The sequence below is a fragment of the Caenorhabditis remanei genome, chromosome I, assembly GCF_010183535.1.
Source record: "Caenorhabditis remanei strain PX506 chromosome I, whole genome shotgun sequence".
Taxonomy (NCBI): Eukaryota; Metazoa; Nematoda; class Chromadorea; order Rhabditida; family Rhabditidae; genus Caenorhabditis; species Caenorhabditis remanei.
Window position 1 is genome coordinate 15,508,047 of NC_071328.1, and position 18,388 is coordinate 15,526,434.

The 18,388-nt window shown below is 40.3% G+C and overlaps 5 protein-coding genes across 5 annotated transcripts; 3 read left to right on the forward strand and 2 right to left on the reverse strand.

The window, feature by feature from the left end:
* Window positions 1-3,281: 3,281 nt before the first annotated feature.
* Window positions 3,282-4,358, forward strand: GCK72_003314 (uncharacterized protein; the record flags this gene model as incomplete). Its single annotated transcript, XM_053723962.1, has 2 exons — window positions 3,282-3,367; window positions 4,232-4,358. The coding sequence occupies 2 exons, from the start codon at window positions 3,282-3,284 to the stop codon at window positions 4,356-4,358; spliced, it is 213 nt and encodes a 70-aa protein (XP_053592607.1).
* A 731-nt stretch (window positions 4,359-5,089) lies between these two features.
* GCK72_003315 (uncharacterized protein) lies at window positions 5,090-5,290 on the reverse strand (the record flags this gene model as incomplete). Its single annotated transcript, XM_053723963.1, has 1 exon — window positions 5,090-5,290. One exon carries the CDS (start codon window positions 5,288-5,290, stop codon window positions 5,090-5,092), a length of 201 nt encoding a protein of 66 aa, XP_053592608.1.
* A 3,892-nt stretch (window positions 5,291-9,182) lies between these two features.
* GCK72_003316 (uncharacterized protein) lies at window positions 9,183-11,377 on the reverse strand (the record flags this gene model as incomplete). Its single annotated transcript, XM_053723964.1, has 4 exons — window positions 9,183-9,670; window positions 10,274-10,464; window positions 10,516-10,823; window positions 11,210-11,377. The coding sequence occupies 4 exons, from the start codon at window positions 11,375-11,377 to the stop codon at window positions 9,183-9,185; spliced, it is 1,155 nt and encodes a 384-aa protein (XP_053592609.1).
* Window positions 11,378-12,894: 1,517 nt separating this feature from the next.
* Window positions 12,895-16,419, forward strand: GCK72_003317 (uncharacterized protein; the record flags this gene model as incomplete). Its single annotated transcript, XM_053723965.1, has 4 exons — window positions 12,895-12,934; window positions 13,697-13,830; window positions 13,897-14,404; window positions 15,923-16,419. 4 exons carry the CDS (start codon window positions 12,895-12,897, stop codon window positions 16,417-16,419), a joined length of 1,179 nt encoding a protein of 392 aa, XP_053592610.1.
* A 400-nt stretch (window positions 16,420-16,819) lies between these two features.
* Window positions 16,820-18,328, forward strand: GCK72_003318 (uncharacterized protein; the record flags this gene model as incomplete). Its single annotated transcript, XM_053723966.1, has 2 exons — window positions 16,820-16,912; window positions 18,116-18,328. The coding sequence occupies 2 exons, from the start codon at window positions 16,820-16,822 to the stop codon at window positions 18,326-18,328; spliced, it is 306 nt and encodes a 101-aa protein (XP_053592611.1).
* Between the last annotated feature and the right edge of the window lie 60 nt (window positions 18,329-18,388).

Genomic DNA, 18,388 nt, shown 5'->3' on the forward strand with positions numbered 1-18,388 from the left:
TGTGGATTCAAAAGATTCAGGGGACTCAAAAAATTCAGAAGACGTCACGTCTTCTGGAGTGGGCGTGGCTCCCAGAAGTTGCGCCGTGGAAGACATAGAGACAAATTCAGATGTAGACGCACGAGGGAACGACTTGAAGTAGGGAGATGTTTTGGCGAAGTCGCTCGGGGTTACTGTAGCGCTTCTGGAGAATTCAGAAGACGTGGTGGAGCTAGAACTCGACATCCCGATTGGAGTGTCAAAAAGTGAGTCGCTTGCGGCGAATGGTGATGTGGAAGTGGTCGATGACGTCACGTCTTCTTTCTCGATGGCATTCTGAAGATCCACGTCATCTGGAGAGCTGGAAATCTGGGAAATCTCTCTGTAATCCAAATCTCCAATTTCTGGGTCCGCTGACTCGAATAACGATTGATTCATCTGGCGGTACCGCTCGTCAAAGTTGTCGGAGACCGTTTCTCGGGCGGAGGAGCGTTTGGTGCTCTGAAACAAAAATTGGTATTTATATGTATAACGGCCTTGTAGATCATAAAAAATGCTTCATTTTTGCTGTTGACAACTTTTCCCTAGCTCCGCCCACTTTTGCGATACGCGCCTTTAAAGTTGGGAGTTGCGTTATTTTTAACGGGAAAATGTGATTTTTACTGATTTTTACACCAAAATAACCTAAAAATTCTGTTTTTGTCATTAAAAACTACTCAAAACCTAATTTTTCATGTAGGAAACCATGTTTTTAGCAAAAATTTGGCCAGGCAGGTCAAGGTGCCTCACTATGAGAATGGGTACCAGGGTTCGATCCCGCTTGGGGTAAAATTTTTTTAAATGTTGATTTTTTCAGTTTTTGATTTATTTTATCTTGTAAATCACAACTAGAGCTGCATTTTTGTAGTTGACAACTTTTTGATAGCTCCGCCTACTTTTGTGATATACGCTTTTAAAGCTGGACGAGACCAGGCGATGGCTATCTTTAAAGGCACATATCTCAAAAGTGGGCGAAGCTAACAGGAAATTGTTAACTAAAAAAATGTAGTTCTGGCTTTGATCTATAAGAAAAAATAAATAAAAAAGAGAAAAAATCAAAAATTGTCCCCAAGCGGGATCGAACCCTGGTACCCATTCTTACTGTGGAGACCAACACCCTCTAGACCAAATTCTTGCTAAAAATGTGGTTTCCAAAATGGAAAATTAGGTTTTGAATTGTTTTTAACGTCAGAAATTAAATTTTCCGGTTGTTTTAATGTAAAAATCACATTTTGACGTTGAAAATGACTAATTTAGGCATTTTTCTTCAATTTTTTCCAATTTTTTACTTTAAAGGCGCGTATCTCAAAAGTGGGAGGAGCTAACAAGAAATCGTTAACTAAGGAAATGTAGTTCTGGTTTTGATCTACAACACTGTTGCCCATTGAGATCACCTAGCTACGTCATACCGTGAATGAGAACCGCGACGCGAGTGACCTCTGCAACGCGGTCGGCCTCATTGCGTCGTGTATGTACACCCCCCCCCCCCCTCTTTCTATCGATTTGGACAAAATTCCTAATTTTTAATATATTACAATGGCCACGTCATCACAACCTTTACCTCTGCTTAAACTGCCCTGGTTAGCCATGGTGGCAGTTTTCGATATGATGGATATGATTGAAATGTAAGTGTATTTTTGTATCACAGTTTGAAAAAAACAGTTTTGAAAAAAAACCGGTTTAAAAACCAGTTGAAAACCCGTTTATTCTTCGATTTTACCACCGAATTTTACGGATTTACATCGGTTTTTTTTTGAAAGTTTAAACTCTACGGCGGTTTTTCACGTTTCAATAATTTCACATGTTTTTTTTACTTTTAAAAAAATTTGAGCAAAGACGAGAAATTATCAATTTTAACGTAATGTATAAATTAAGAACAGTGCAAAATATGATAGAAACGGGACAATCGATAAAAACCGCGAAAAAACCGATAGAACCGGTAAAAACCAGTAAACACCTATAAAAACCGATAAGAACCAGCAAAAACTGATAAAAATCGGTAAAAACCTGGAGTGCCTGCGACGCTAGAATCGTCTGGGGTGCCTGTGGCGCTAGAATCGTCTGGGGTGCCTGCGGCGCTAGAATCGTCTGGGGTGCCTGTGGCGCTAGAATCGTCTGGGGTGCCTGTGGCGCTAGAATCGTCTGGGGTGCCTGTGGCGCTAGAATCGTCTGGGGTGCCTGTGGCGCTAGAATCGTCTGGGGTGCCTGCGGCGCTAGAATCGTCTGGGGTGCCTGTGGCGCTAGAATCGTCTGGGGTGCCTGTGGCGCTAGAATCGTCTGGGGTGCCTGTGGCGCTAGAATCGTCTGGGGTGCCTGTGGCGCTAGAATCGTCTGGGGTGCCTGTGGCGCTAGAATCGTCTGGGGTGCCTGTGGCGCTAGAATCGTCTGGGGTGCCTGCGGCGCTAGAATCGTCTGGGGTGCCTGTGGCGCTAGAATCGTCTGGGGTGCCTGTGGCGCTAGAATCGTCTGGGGTGCCTGTGGCGCTAGAATCGTCTGGGGTGCCTGTGGCGCTAGAATCGTCTGGGGTGCCTGTGGCGCTAGAATCGGCTGGGGTGCCTGCGGTGCTAGAACAGGCTGGGGCGCCTTCGGCGCTAGTATAGACTGCAAGAAGCCTTTTTTTTTACAAATTTTCGATTCCAATGTTTTGGAACATTGGTAAAAATCAAAGCGATTTTTCCCCGGAGAAAAACCTATTTGTTCTTGTAAAAAAATGCTCATCAATGACCGACTTTAATTGCTTTTTAAGTATCGGTGGAACACCCTGATCACAGTTAACTACTCATTTTCTTTTCAGATTCAAAATATCGAAAACATCTGAAAGAGCTAAGAAATTCCTCAAAATGTACCTGTCTCGTCGTAATTTTATTTTAACTGCCACATTCGCAGAGACGTTTATCTTGGAGGTGCGTGATCGGGAAGACACGAACTACGGAACTTTTATGGAACTTTCCAACAATTTTGAGACTATCAAAAATGACATAACTGATATTGTTGCTCTTTTAGAGATTTGCAAAGTCTCACTCATCTTTGAAAGAGCCCAGTTGGCAAGTGCAGTGGTTGAACTCATAACAAGTTTCGATTTGGCCATTGACTCGTTAATTTTAAATCTAGAAATAAAAGCGAAATGGGTGACACGATATTATTTGACAAACTTATTTATTAATTGCAAGGAGTTATATATGGAAAACTGCGAGTTGACATATTCTGATTACTTTATGTTTTTCAAACAATGGATTCGAGAGTCTCGAGTGGAAGTTGCAAAGATGCAGATGAAAGAACACCGAAAATTTTTGTCAATGTTTAAGCAGTTGGAAGCAACACCGGTGAACAAGATCACGCATTATAATAAGTGAGTTTCATTTTTTTGATAGTACTGTACTTACAGTACCGTTCAAAAGGTTGGAATTGTCCAACTTTGAGACGGCGTTACGGTATGTCATAAACAGTAAATTATTTATAAAACATACAGAAAAAAGATAGAAATTTATTTTTGTAGTTTACAACTTTTTTGTACGGACACTCCCTAGCAAGTTACGTTTCGACAAAGTAATTTCTCCCTCAAAATTTTTATGTTGAAATTTTATGAATTTATATCTTTATATTGAATTTTTGTCACTGTCACTTGAATTTTGTCAGTGTAACTTACGGTTAGTCAGTGTAACTTTTAACTAAAAAAACTGTCTTAAAAAGGATTTTTATGGATTCCAGCTAGGTAAATTAGATGAATAGAACGCTGATAACGTGAGGATTCAGAATCCGTTTTCAGATTTTCATTAGGACCAATTTGGGCGAGGCAATCAAAGGTTACACTGACAAAACTCAAGTTACACTGGCAGAAATCATGTGAGCTATGTCTTTAGGGCACTGTTCTGCATGGTTGAATAGCGGATGACGTGGCGATTCAGAATCTGTTTTTGAATTTTGTCTAGGTTCGATTTGAACAGAGTTACAGATCTTTAAGCTCTTAAATCGACCAATTTCTGTGTAAAATAGTGCAATTTTTGAGCTGTTGTCTTAAAGTGATCATAACTCTTCAGTGAGTGTCCGTACAAAAAAGTTGACAACTACAAAAATTAAGGTCTAGACTTGTTCTGCACGATTTGTAAATAATGTACTTAGTGGGACAATCGGTGATACCATAACACCCTCTCAAAGTTGGACAATTTTAACTGAAACCGGCCAAAGTTTACAGTAATAACTTCTTTTTTTCCAGAAGACACGATATTCCAGATGGTTTTTGCTATATGATTCAACAGGAGGTCACCGGGATCCGAGCGGTGGTGATTTTCACCCAGTCTGATAATAATTTGGTGAATTTGACGACGGAATTTGAATTATGATTGGGTTTTTTAAAATAAATTTTAAACAATTTTTCATAATCTGGTTCAGCAGGTTTCGCTTTAAAATGCGGCTCTAAAATCGTCTGGGGTGCCTGCGGCGCTGGAATCGGCTGGGGTGCCTGCGGCTCTAAAATCGGCTGGGGTGCCTGCGGCGCCAGAATCGGCTAGGGTGCCTGCGGCGCTAGAATAGGCTGGGGTGCCTGCGGCTCTAAAATCGTCTGGGGTGCCTGTGGCGCTAGAATCGTCTGGGGTGCCTGTGGCGCTGTAATCGTCTGGTGGGCGTGCGGCGCTAGAATTGTCTGGGGTGCCTGCGGCGCTAGAATCGGCTGGGGTGCCTGCGGCGCTATAATCAGCTGGGGTGCCTGCGGCGCTAGAATTGTCTGGGGTGCCTGCGGTGCCAGAATTGTCTGGGGTGCCTGCGGCGCTATAATCAGCTGGGGTGCTTGCGGCGCTAGAATTGGCTGGGGTGCCTGCGGCGCTAAAATCGTCTGGGGTGCCTGCGGCGCTAAAATCGGCTGGGGTGCCTGCGGCGCTAGAATCGTCCACCATTTTTGAGCCAAAGGCGCCCCAGCCGATTCTAGCGCCGCAGGCGCGCCAGCTCGTGGATTCTAGCGCCGCAGGCATATTTAAAGGCGCATATCTCAAAAGTGGGCGGAGCTATCAAAAAACCGTCAACTACAAAAATGAGGCCCTGGTTTTGATCTACATAACCCATGCAAATTTAAAAAATTTCAATAAGAATTTACCATTCTCCTCGCCGCCTCATCCTCTTCGGTGTCCTCTGGAGACGATGGCAATGGAATTGTTGAGTTCTCTTGGTACTCTTGAAACATTGACATTTTTGCAAGCAGTGGGTTTTGAGCAATCATTTCGGACAAGTTTTGAGCCCAGCATGGGCTCAAAAAGAAGAATAGGTAGGTGAGGAGGAGCATGTGAATGCAGCGATTCTGAAATTTGACTATTTTCGAAAAAAAAAATTTTGAACAGATATATCAAGAAATGAACGAATGTGCAAAATTTGATTTTTATATATTCTGGTAGATCAAAACCAGGGCTATATTTTTGTAGTTGACAACTTTTTGATAGCTCCGCCCACTTTTGAGATATGCGCTTTTAAAGTTTGCGAGACAAGAGAGTGTGGCAAAAGAGGAGGGTGTCTCGCTTCTCTGCGTCTCTCACACTTTCGCGTCCTAGCTACCTATCTTTAAAGGCGCATATCTCAAAAGTGGGCTGAGCTATCAAAAAGTTGTCAACTACGAAAATGTAGAGCTCAATTTGATCTACCAGAATATATACATTTTAAAATTGAGAATGTACATATAAATAAGTTATATTATGTCAAAAGTGGTCAATTTTCAGAAAAAATTGAAAAACATTTTTTGATTTTCGATAAGTAAAATTTCCCAAATTTTCAGTGTAAAAACGTTTTTGAAGGAAAATGTCTAGTTTTTAGGTTTGAAATTTTAAAGTTTTAAAATTTTAATTAGATTTCAGACAATTTAAAGCAAAATTATGCAAAATTTAGCGTTTCTGAAGACAACTTTTGAATTTCAGTAACTTTTCAGAGTATGCAAAGAGAAAGAAACATTGGAAAACTATGAAAATGGGCTTGAAATGGAGATTTTGACTCTAAAATTGCTGAAAACCTATTCAAAATCCGTCTAAGGAGCTTCTTGCTCCAAAAAGAAGTGATTTTAAACTTGAATAACACAAAAAAGCACAGAAGTCTGCTCAAAATCAGCCCAGGGAGCTTTTGACGCTATTTTAAGCTCAAAAAACACAAAAACCCGTTGTAAACCAAACTTTTTGGCTCCAGATTCCAAAACACAAAATGAAATATGAAAAGTGCGAAACGAAAGTACAATGTCAATTGTCAGGGGGCAAAAGTTGAGAAAGTTCGTGAAGAAAGTGACCGGAAGAAGCGCCGCCACAGAAATCGAAATTATCCCCCCTCGCCCGAAGAACTTCTCGCAGAGGGAGACAATATATAACAATAGAATAAGGGGGAAGAAGGCTATGGGGATTTAATTGAGCGACGAGAAGAATAAGAGAGGGGGATATATGTGACACCTCTTGTTGGTTTGTGAAGAAGAAGTATGTGTGTACATGATGATGTTATGAGAAAAGTGAAATTGGGAAGGAAGTTGTGTCGGCAAAGTTTGACAGTGAGAATAGTGAAAAAAGTGAAAAAATTGGGTTCAGAAGGTCAAACAGGTGGCATTTTGAGGGAAAAATATAAAATAAGCGAGTTTTTTCAACTGGAGAGCCCTGTGACTCCGCCCAAATCGGTCCTAGATGAAATCTAAGTACAGATTTTGAATCGCCATGTCGCCTGCTATCCAACCATGTAAAAAAACGCAAAATAAAGTACAACTATGCCGGAGAAACATTGGATTTTTGTCAGTGTAACTTACGGTTAGTCAGTGTAACTTTTAACTAAAAAACTGTCTTAAAAATGGATTTTTATAAATTTCAGCTACGTAAAATAAATGAATAGAACGCTGATGACGTGAGAATTCAGAATCCGTTTTCAGATTCTCAATATGACCAATATTGAAAGCTACAAGGCAATCTAAAGTTACACTGACAAAACTCAAAGTACACTGGCAAGAATCATTTGAGCTATGTTTCTAGGGCACTGTTCTACATGGATGGATAGCTGACGACGTGAGGATTCAGAATCCGTTTTCAGATTTTAATTTGGACCAATTTGGGCGGAGTTACAGGACTTAATAACATGATGATGTTATGAGTAAAGGGAAACTGGGGGAAATTGTGTCGGAAAATTTGACAGTGAGTATGAAAAAAGTGAAAATTGGGGTTCAGAAGGTGAAATTGGTGGTATTTTGAAGAAAAAAAAAAGGATTTTCGAGAATTCCTGCTACATAAACTAGATGAATAGAACGCTGACGACTTGGCGATTCAGAATCCGTTTTCAGATTTTAATTTGGACCAATTTGGGCGGAGTTACAAGGCAATTTTTATTTTGAAAGTTACACTGACCAATCGTAGGTTAGTTACACACACACGCAACATTTTAGTTACAGGGACAAAACGGTTTTAAGGAAAAATTTGGAGAATCTGACTAGGGAAGGATCCCGAGTCGAGATGGAGTTACAGGTCGAAATATATTTCACTAGAACGGAAATTTTGCGCTGATTTCAAATCTGAATTTCAATTTTGCAAAACGATTCTGTGAAAAAAGTTATTTGCGTTTTTGTGTCTTCTCAGTGCAAAAATGAGCATTTTCAAGACTCCCAAAATTAACGTTTTTCTCATTTTTTTCAATTTTTTTGTGCTGTACTTATGAATACGGATGTAAAGATGATTTTGGCAGAGTTTGATTGCAGAATTTATTTTCAGAAAATTTTTTGTGGAGTTTCTTAAATTTTCAAACGCATCTACAAAAAATTTGTCTGAAAATTTTCTGAAGTTCCAATACGAACAATACAGTCTACATTATTGGAAATATACGTACAGCACAAAAAAATTTGAAAAAAATGAGAAAAATGTTATTTTTGGGAGTCTTGAAAATGCCCATTTTTGCACTGAGAAGCTACGAAAACGCAAATAACTTTTTACGCAGAATCGTTTTGCAAAATTGAAATACAGATTTGAAATCAGCGCAAAATTTCGGTTCTAGTGATATCCCTGTAACTCCATCTCTACTCGGGGTCCTTCCCTAGTGAGTTTAAGAAAAGGATTAGAACTTCACAATGTCAATTATGGTAAGTGAAACCTTTCACTCAGAAATAGCTTGAGTCAAATCGGTCCTACATAAAATCTAAGAAAAGATTCTGATACCTCACGGTTTCACGTTTCTAACCATATAAAACACTCCAAAATATATTAGCAGAGGAGCATAGGACGTTTCTGTAATAACAACTTTGGTCACGTGATATACCTTTTAAAAGCTGTCAACTACAAAAATGTAGCTCTAGGCTTAATATTCATAATTGATTAAAACTTAGTAAAAATGGATTTGAATACGGTACCAAGACGGGATCTCAGATCACAAATAGCTAGGCGTTTAGACATTTTTACCAAAATGACTGGTAATTCTGACAGTATAGTGAAAAATAGAAAATTGAAGCAATTTGAAGGAATAGAACTTTTGAACAAAAGCAATAAAATGTAGTAGTAGAAGCTTCAAAATGAGACGATGGCTACTACTCCTACCAAAAGCTTAGACCCCCCCCCCTCCCTACCTCAAAGGCTAAAGGAATCGAGGTTAATCGGGAGAAAGGTGCCTGCCAAAGCGGATTATCCCTCAGCCTCCCCCTTCTACTTGCCTCCTCGACGTCTTCTTGATGAATACAATGCGGATTCTTTTGAAAAAGGAGGAGTGGGCGGACGGGGTTCCGTTACCAGTTGAGACTTTTAATCAACTTTTTCTTCCCCCCTTCTCACACTTTTGGATTCGAAATCCGGGATTGTGGATTAATTGAGAAAGGAATCGAGAATCATATATCGGCAACAAATAGTATAATAAGAAAGTAAGAGAGAGGGAGAGAGAAAGACGCAGAGAAATCAGACACTCTCGCTTCTCTGCGTCTCTCTCCCCTCGGCAAATGTTGTGAGAAGACTATCTTTAAAGGCGCATATCCCAAAAATGGGAGGAGTTTGCGAAAAAACCGTCAACTACAAAAATGGAGCCAAGATTTTGATACAGATTTCAAGAGTTGACAACTTTTTGATAGCTCCGGTCACTTTTGAGATATGCGACTTTAAAAATGCCTGTTAGTGTCTGCAAGACGCAAAGGGGGACATAAGGGAAAATTAATCAAAAATGTCTTTATCTTCAAAAATAATTTGAAAAAACAATCAATTCTGAAAATTCTCATCACAATAAGTGTCGGTATCACACGCCGCCACTTCACAAATATACGGTGCAGCTGTATTCCACTGCCCAAAATTTCTCCATACAGTACTCTCGCCCTTCTGTACATTCTGCACAACACCCATGTTTGATGCGCTCATTGGGTACCCTTGATCCCAGTTAAACCATTGTTGGAGCGCCGGTTGAGGCCATCCAGCCGGTTGGTCCCATTGCCACTTTCCCTTGTTCGAGTAGGCCAAACCGGTGAAATAGGTATACGGCTGTGGGAATCCCCAGCTTTTGACCACACGGAGGACGAAGTCATGCTTCTCCTGACTGTATTCATTGACCATGTAGGCGTTCTTACGTAGGTTCTGGCAGGAAAGATGAGCAGCGTTCCAGACGGTGGAGTTTGGCACAGCGATGATGCATTCCCCCAAATAGGTGTAGTGAGCATAGTATTGGGCCCATTTTGGTGGGCAGAAGCAGTTGGCTGCAAAAAAGAATATAATCAGTGTATCTTTGGGAAGTGGACAGGCGGAAGAGCCTAAGGTCTTACTGTAGTCTCACTGTAGTATTATTTTGTGCTTATTGGCTTAACTATGCAATGCGCTCTTGCTCGAAAAATGGCATTTCTAAAACTTTTGGACCGAAATTTTCAGATTTTTAGGTTTGTCAGTGTAACTTTGTCAGTGTAACTTTTCGGCCAGAGAGAACTATCTACTTTTGACCATTTTCATACGGAAAATTGGCTGTTTTTGAGGTTTTTAAGTTTGTCAGAGTAACTTTGTCAGTGTAACTTTTTAATTCCGCTCAACTCTGTTTGTCACTTTAAACTCAATAGTACAGGGGTTCCGCTTCAATTTTAGGAACTTCAAATTTTCATTCGAAGAAAAACTTTAGGCTCCGCCCACAAAACAGGAAGTTGTGCCAGACCGTTAGGTGTGTGTACTCCTCGTTTGAATTTTGCTTCTGCAACCTTTCCCGAAAAATGACATTTTAGAAATTTATGAACCAAAATTTTTACATTTTCATGTAACTTTGTCAGTGTAGTTTTGTCAGTGTAACTTCTTAAAACGGAAATTTTCAAACTCACAGTCCAACAGTGCTTCTTGAATAAAATCAATCGGAACTGACACTATCGACGCAATGCTCTTATTCGGACTGGCGATTTTTACCAAGTTTTGGTAAAAATTTGGGTCTTTCAAGTTGTTATATCCCATAGTGATGATAGTAATTCCTGCCTGTTTCAGACGATTGGCGATAGCTATTGGATTGGACTGTGAGCTGAAATTTAAAAAGAAATAATTTTCAAGCAAAACTTTAAAAAATTGTCACCTATAAGAAGCTGCAAACAGCAAAATAACCTTTTGATAGTTGTTTCCCCTACTTGGTCCTTTCGCGAAAACATTCTCAGCGGCTACCAGACCATTTGCTAGATAGCTCTCACTAGTAGAGCTCACAGCATTCAAAGAATTAAAGATATTGAAAATAACATCCTGCTGGGACTGAAACTTGTCCAAACCCGCTTGAATAGTCGCTGTCGAATTATAAGTGACTAGTCCAAGTCGTGTGGTTTTAGGTTGGTTGGGGATGGAGGTGCCTATACGGGATTCCCCGAATATTCTTGTGATGAGGACGGCGGTCTGGAATTATAACTTTCAGATAATCGAAATTGGTATGAAAATATGTTAAAAATTAAAAGGCGGTCGGAACCGCCTTTTTCTAAATAATGCAAGCTTGCTTGAAAAATGGCATTTTGAAGATTTCCGGACCAAATTTTCAGATTTTTATGTTTTTCAGTGTAACTTTGTCAGTGTGACTGTTTGGCTAAAAAGAACATGACCACATTTGAGCGTTCATAATACTTAAAAACACCAAACAGTGCCAATCTCAGTGTGAAAACGCTCAAAAGAAGTCAGTCCTATCTGGTCGAAAAATTACACTGACAAAGTTACACTGACAAAAATAAAAATGTGAAAATTTTGGTCCAGAAATGCCATTTTTTAACTCAAATTTCTTGATAGCTTACCTCCGCCAAGTCTTCATCGCCCATCACTTTTGAGTTATCCACCACAGCGACCACATCCAACCATAGATTACTCATATCGGTGCCACACGGACGTTCCTCATAGGATAAGGGGGTATAGTCGGCAGTGGAGACTGCGACCAGAAGAAATAGAATCAGGAGGGGATTCATTGAGAGAAAATGATCTGAAAATGGAAATGAGCAGCCTTGTTTTATAGGAAACATTATTGGCAATTATTGTGACTGATAAGGTAATCTGTTTTGCCAGCCAACGCCCTTATTTGCTCATTTCCCCTTTTGTACACGTCAATTTTGAAAATTACGGTATGTAGAGCAATAGTAGACTTTCACTTTTGTAGTTGACAGTTTTCTGATAGCTTCGCCCACTTTTGAGATATAAGCCTTCAAGATTCCTGCCTCCAAGGTCACATGATCAAGTCGCCATTTTCAAAGGAGCATACCGTAAAAACTGTATTTGAGGTGCATGCAACTCTATTGTTCAAAGGGTCCGTCAGAGTGCAACTCTATTAGAGGGGCACTTCAAATAGAGGGTGCACCTCTATTTTTTCGTCGACTGAAATTGTTAGATTTCATTAGTTTTTATATCGAATTCATCGAACTTTTACGTAAAAATCGGAGAAAATCCTGAATTTTCATAGCAAACTACGTTTTTAACAACTAAAATGGTAATGTGAGTGAACAGTTCTGAGTCAGTTCGACACGATATAAGAGAAAAGTGTAAATCAACTTTTTTTCATATTTTTTGCTCTCCGCTCTTCCTGACGCCTTCTAATTTACTCAGAGAATCCAAAATCTCATTCAGAAGACGTGACAGTTGGAATTTTTGTTGGAAATTAGTTATTTTTATATTGACTATACAGAATTTTAATTTAAAAATGGTTCCGAACAGATCCCACATTATTGGACGTCACCAGACGCCTCGAAAGATATAAAAATCGTTAAAAATCGATAGGATTACAATCCGGAAACTTGGAATTCTGACTACAAACTACAAACTACAAAATAAAATCTGAACCGAAAAATGAAATTTTTAGGTTTTTTAACCAAAATTTTCACATTTTCATTTTTGTCAGTGTAACTTTGTCAGTGTAATTTTTAGTACTACTCTAGTCTTACGGTAGTCTTGTACGAAATAGAAACGTGTTTTTAGAGTTTTTTTTAGAGATGTTTTAGTGGAAGAAAATTATGAAAAAACCAGGTTGTCGCCACCTCCTATCCTATCAGATGCCTCGACACATACAGTATACCCCCCAACAAACGGATTATGCCAAACTAGACTGAGTTGTCATATCAGTCACACAATTTTTACAGTACCCCACCCCCAGACAAATTTCCTAATAATCTGGCGCCACCACACCCAGTCACCCGTCTTATCTGCCAAATTTTCTGATTTTCTGAAATTTTGCTCAACATTTCCTGCCAAAAATGACGGCGGAAGTGTAGATAGGCGCCGTGTTGTTTTACTGATAAGCACACAGGGTGGAGCTCGCTCATCAATTTTGATGAGCTCTGGAATTTTATTTCGAAATAGTTGGGTGGTATAAAAGGTCGATAGAGGGAAAGAGATGGGTATCAGTTTTAGTTTTTCATTTTTCCATTTTAAAATGTCAATTTTCAGGAAGAAACCCGCCAAAAAGTCAACTTTTCTGTAAAAAACCTACAAGATGATGTTGAGGAGTGCATTGGTCTTGCTTATAGGAGTCTATGGTGAGTCTCAGGGTAAAAATGGACGGTTTTTGATAAAAATTGAGATAAAATACCAATATTTAGGTCCAGAAACCCTTAAAATGAGTTACCTTAGCAGGATCGAACTGAAATTACCGTAATACCTTAGTAGTACTACAAGCTACACTGACAAAGTTATACTGACAAAATGACACTGACCAACATAAAAATGTGAAAATGTTGGCCTAGAAACCCCAAAAATGAGTTGGGCTGCAGTTAGACCTAAGTTTCAATTTGCTGCGCCGACATAGACGTTTGATACAGAGCTTAATAGCCAAAACCCAAAATACTGTAAGACCTTAGTAAGCTACACTGACAAAGTTACACTGACAAACATAAAAAATTTTGGCCAAGAAATCCTAAAAATGCCATTTTTTAGTTAAGCTAAATACAGTAAGACTACAGCAGTAAGAATACAGTAAACTGGACATACTGTACTGCCTAAACTCAGTTCTGCTTTGGGGCGGAGACTAAAATTCGAAAAAAAGTGATTATCACGGTTTATTTTTTTGTAAATTTGTCAGTGTAACTTTCTAAACACTTCCAGTATTTTGAGTTTTGACTATTAAGCTCTGTATCAAACGCCTATGTCGGCGCAGCAAATTGAAATTTGCGCGATTGCTACCAATTAGTTCAGTACAGGTCTTCCAACTGCACTTTGTCTCAATTTCGCACATAATTTTTTTCGGTTTCGGTAGAGCGCGGTTAAAAGAGACTCAATTTTAATGAAAAATGAAATTCCAGCTTGCTGCTCCGCTGACTACTCGGCTCTCTCCTACACCGACCGTAAATGTGGAAACGATTCGGCCAACCTATGGTTGGACGTGGTAGTCGTTGTCGACAACTCTCAAGGAATGACCAGCAATGGGTTGACTGATGTAGGTTCTTCATTTTTTGTTCAAAATTTTAAATTAAAAAAAAAATTTCTAACTCTACTGCTCTAGATCGCTTCCAACATTGGCTCGGTATTCGCTCAATCCCGAATCGGCACCACAAACTACTTGGACCCACGAACCACTCGCGTCGCACTGGTCACCTATAACTCCGACTCCTACACAAACGCAGACTTGAATCAATTCCAGTCAACCGGTGACCTATTCAACAATGTTTTTTCGGCTCTCTCGACGCTTAGCTCCACCGATCAGTCCTACCTTGAAACCGGGTTATCCACTGCCGAGCAGCTTCTGAAAGCCGGAAAAACTCAATTCAATCGAGCACATTTCAAACGAGTAGTCATTGTATATGCATCCGCTTACGAGGGAGAAGGGGAACGGGCGCCAATGCCGGTGGCCGATCGATTAAAGGGAGATGGAGTCAAGATTATTACGGTGGCTTACGATCAACGGGGCGATGGAGCGTTGTTGGATCAACTTGCGCAGATTGCCAGCCCTCGAATGAATTTCACTAATAATGGAAATCTTTTGCCACAGGTGAAAGGAGCGTTGTATGAAGGTGAGGTTTGTAGTTGACAACTTTTTTCTAGCTCCGCCCACTTTTGAGATATGCGCCTTTAAATGTGCCTGCGTTGCTAGAATCCAGAGGATCTTTCTGAAACAGCTATCTTTAAAGACGCATGACTGGCGCGCCTCCGGCGCAAAAGTGTCCTGGTATGCCTGCGGCGCTAGAATCGTTATATAGAATCGTCTGGGGCGCCTTTGGCGCAAAATTGAATTCCGAAATTTCCGAAATTCACGACTTTTTTTTGGACTATTTTCCGTCGGAACATTTCCGAATATTATTTTTAAAACTTTCGGAAACTTTGAAAGAAATTGCTCTCAATCCAACGTGAACTGTGCCAAAACGTCCCACCTGAGTCAAAATTTACAAACTTTTAGTTTTTACTGCATATTTATTGGATTTTGACTATGAAAAGTTTGAAAAACCGAGTTTCCAAAATTTCCGGAATTTCCGAAAAGAATAATTCGGAAAATTTTTCCGAGTTCCGAAATTTCCGAAAATGAAATTCGGAAAAGTTCCGATTTCCGAAATTTCCGAACATCCTTGGTGACATGTCTGCGACGCTAGATTGATTATCTACGCCTTCGGCGCAAAAATGGTTGCATTGATGATGGGGGAACAGCTATCTTTAAAGACACATATCTAAAAAGTGGACGGAGCAAACAAATGTCAAACAATTACAAAATTGTAGATTAAAATCAGGGCTACATTTTTGTAGTTGATTGTTTTTTGATAACTCCGCCCACTTTTGAGATATGCGCCTTTAAAGATGGGCACTTGAAAACGAGAGAGATTTTGAGAATGAGAGAAGCTAGAGAACCCAAATTTTGTGAACATTTTCAAATTTTTGCATTTTTGAAACCCTGAGGGCTTTCCAAAAGCAAAACAAAAAAACTCAACCAGCAGATGGACTGGAACTCTGGTACCTCTGCTGGAGACGTGATACCTTGAAAATCCCACTAGGCCATTTCTGCGATTTTTGCCAAAAATTAGGGAAATTGGTTTTTATGGGTTTTTGATAGGATTTTCATGATTTTCATGATTTTTACGTAATTTAAAGGCATTTTTCATGTCTAGGACCCCCTAAAATAGAAAAAAGAGTTGATGCACTATGTTGCATTTGCTCGAACTTTGTTAGCTCATATCTCCCCAGAATAAGGTTTTACATAAAAGTTGTCAATTATAAAAATGCTAAGCTGAAAATTTTGTACATTTTTGTAGTTTACCACTTTTTGGTAGCTCCGCCCACTTTTAAGATATGAGACGCATTAGAAATACACTGACAAAATACACTGATGAAAATACAGTGACCTTGACAATTGTTACTTTCGAAGGCGGATATCTCAAAAGTGGGCGGAGCTATCAAAAAGTTGTCAACTACAAAAATGTAGCCATGTTTTTGATTTACAAAACTAACTTAAAATAAAAAATTTTGGACAAATCCTTGGAGCGTGACGGGATCTCAAACTTACACTGACAAAGTTACACTGACCATTTTTTTCTTTTTTTCAGCCAACTGTTTCTGTCCTGACGACTGGGTTCAATACCGTCAAACCTTTGGCGACGTCACCTCCCAACCATACGGTACCTGCATCCAACCAGTCGGCCTCACCGCCGTCTGGCAAGCTGCCAAGTTGGGTTGTGCGAACCGCCGGCAGAACACATTCCTCGTCAACGAGTACACCCCGCACAAACATGACTTCGTGTTGAAATCCGCGTCAGTCACCTCTGGTTTCAGTCAGCCATGGAAGTACCATATCGGCTTGAACTGGCGGAATGGCAATTGGACGTGGGACCAACCGACTGGATGGCCACAGCCGGTGCTCCAACAATGGTATAACTGGATTCAAGGGTACCCGGTGTCATCGTCTTCCATGTCGGGTTGTATGAATGTTCAGAGTGGATTTGGAACTGGATGGAAGAATATTGCATTGTATACTGAGTCGGCTAATTATGTTTGTGAGACAGCGAGTTGTGATACCGATAATTACTGTGCTACTAATGTTTAAGAAAGGAATGAAGTTATTAATCAGTTAATTAACTGTTCAACAAACAGACAGACAAAGAATCAGAATCCTTACAGTGCCTGCGGCGCTAGAATCGGCTAAGGCGCTTCCGGCTCAATATTAACCTAGCTAACCAAACATCTTACATTCTAACATCTATCACATCTGTAATACCGTACCCCTAGAGCTACAGTACCGCTCTAGATATACTGTAACCCAGCTTACCAAAAAATCAAAAAATTTCAACAGCAAACATCACCCCTATTGTACCATGCACCTCCATGAAAAAAGCAACAACACAATAGCCCAGTCTCCCACGGTTACCATCACAAAAGAACGAGGTTAACGATCTTTTCGAAAATCACCCAGTATATAAACCTGCCAGCCGCCTTGCCAGACAAAGATGCGTCTCTTTCTTCTCGTCTTCTGTCTCTTCTCCCTGGCTCACGCCAATTTCTTTGATGATCTACTTCAGTCGTATGATGAGCAAGGGGAGGTAAGCTAGGTTTTTGTAGTTGACAGTTTTCAGATAGCTCGGCCCATTTTTGAGATATGCGCCTGTAATTTTACCGGCGGCGCTAGAATGCTTATCTGCAAGTGGCTGGGGTGCCTGCGGCACTGGAATCGTCTAGGGCGCCTTCGGCGCAAACTTTTCCTGGGGTGCCTGCGGCGCAAAATGATTGTGGGGAGGGAGGAGAGGATCTAGTTGAAACTGCAATCTTTGAAGGAGAATATCTCAAAAGTGGGCGGAGCAAACAAAAAACAAGCAATTACAAAATTGTAGATAAAATCTAGGGCAACATTTTTGTAGTTGACAGTGTTTTCCTGGCTCCGCCCACTTTTGAGATATACGTCTTTAAAGACAAACGATTAAAAAACAAGGTTATTTGAGAGAAGGATCTAGGAAATTTACCAAAATAAACGAAAACCGGTTAAAGTTGATGAAAATAACTAATAGCTCAATTTAAAACCATCTAAAATCACTAAAAACACCATTTCTGGCTATTATCAAAAAAAGTGGCCAGGTGGCTCAGTGCGATTTTCGACTGAACACTGTCCAGACCTGGGTGCCAGGGTTCGAGTCCACCCGGTGGCAAATCGTTTTTGTTTTTTTGAAAATGAAGATTCTACGTTCCTAATAGTCAAAATAACGCAAAAATGTGAGAAATTGTCTTATCTAGCTTCCCAGCACTCCCGTCCTCTTTTTAAAGCGCATATCTAAAAAGTGGGCGGAGCTACTGAAAAATTGTCAACAGCAAAAATAATTTACATGATCTCTTCTACATTTTTGAAGTTGACAGTTTTCAGATAGCTCGGTCCATTTTTGAGATATGTGCCTTTAAACATTTGAGTTACATTGACCAAACTACACTGACCAAACCTCTCCTCTCCTCCTCCAATTTTCGCGCCGAAGGCGCCCTAGCCGATTCTAGCGCCGCAGGCACTCCAGACAGTTATAGATGAGGATTCTAGCGTCGCAGACGTGTCACCACAATTCTGCGCCGAAGGCGCCCCAGTCGATTCCATATAACGATTCTTGCGCCGCAGGCACCCTAAACTGTTATAAATACGCATTCTAGCGCCGCGGGCACACCAGGACAATTTTGCGCCGAAGGCGCCCCCGAATCTAGCGCCACAGGCATATGGGCGGAGCTATCTGAAATCTACTGTCAACTACAAAAAAAACCTGTTTTTCCAGGCTCTCTGCGTTCAAGTCAACATGGAAAGATACCCGCCACCACCACGTAAATGGTATGAAGAGATTTATCTAGGCTTCAGCGACGGCTTCTACGACTGTGAGACACGTGACAGTAACACGGCGTACACCAAATTGGATCCGGCGAACTTGTCGTTGTATGGGATTAATGGGTCGATTGGGGTGTTCTTTAGGAAGTTGTTTAATTTGAGATGATTTGAGATTTGAAATAAAGTATTTTGAGCATTATTTATAGTTTATTATTTTAATTATTAA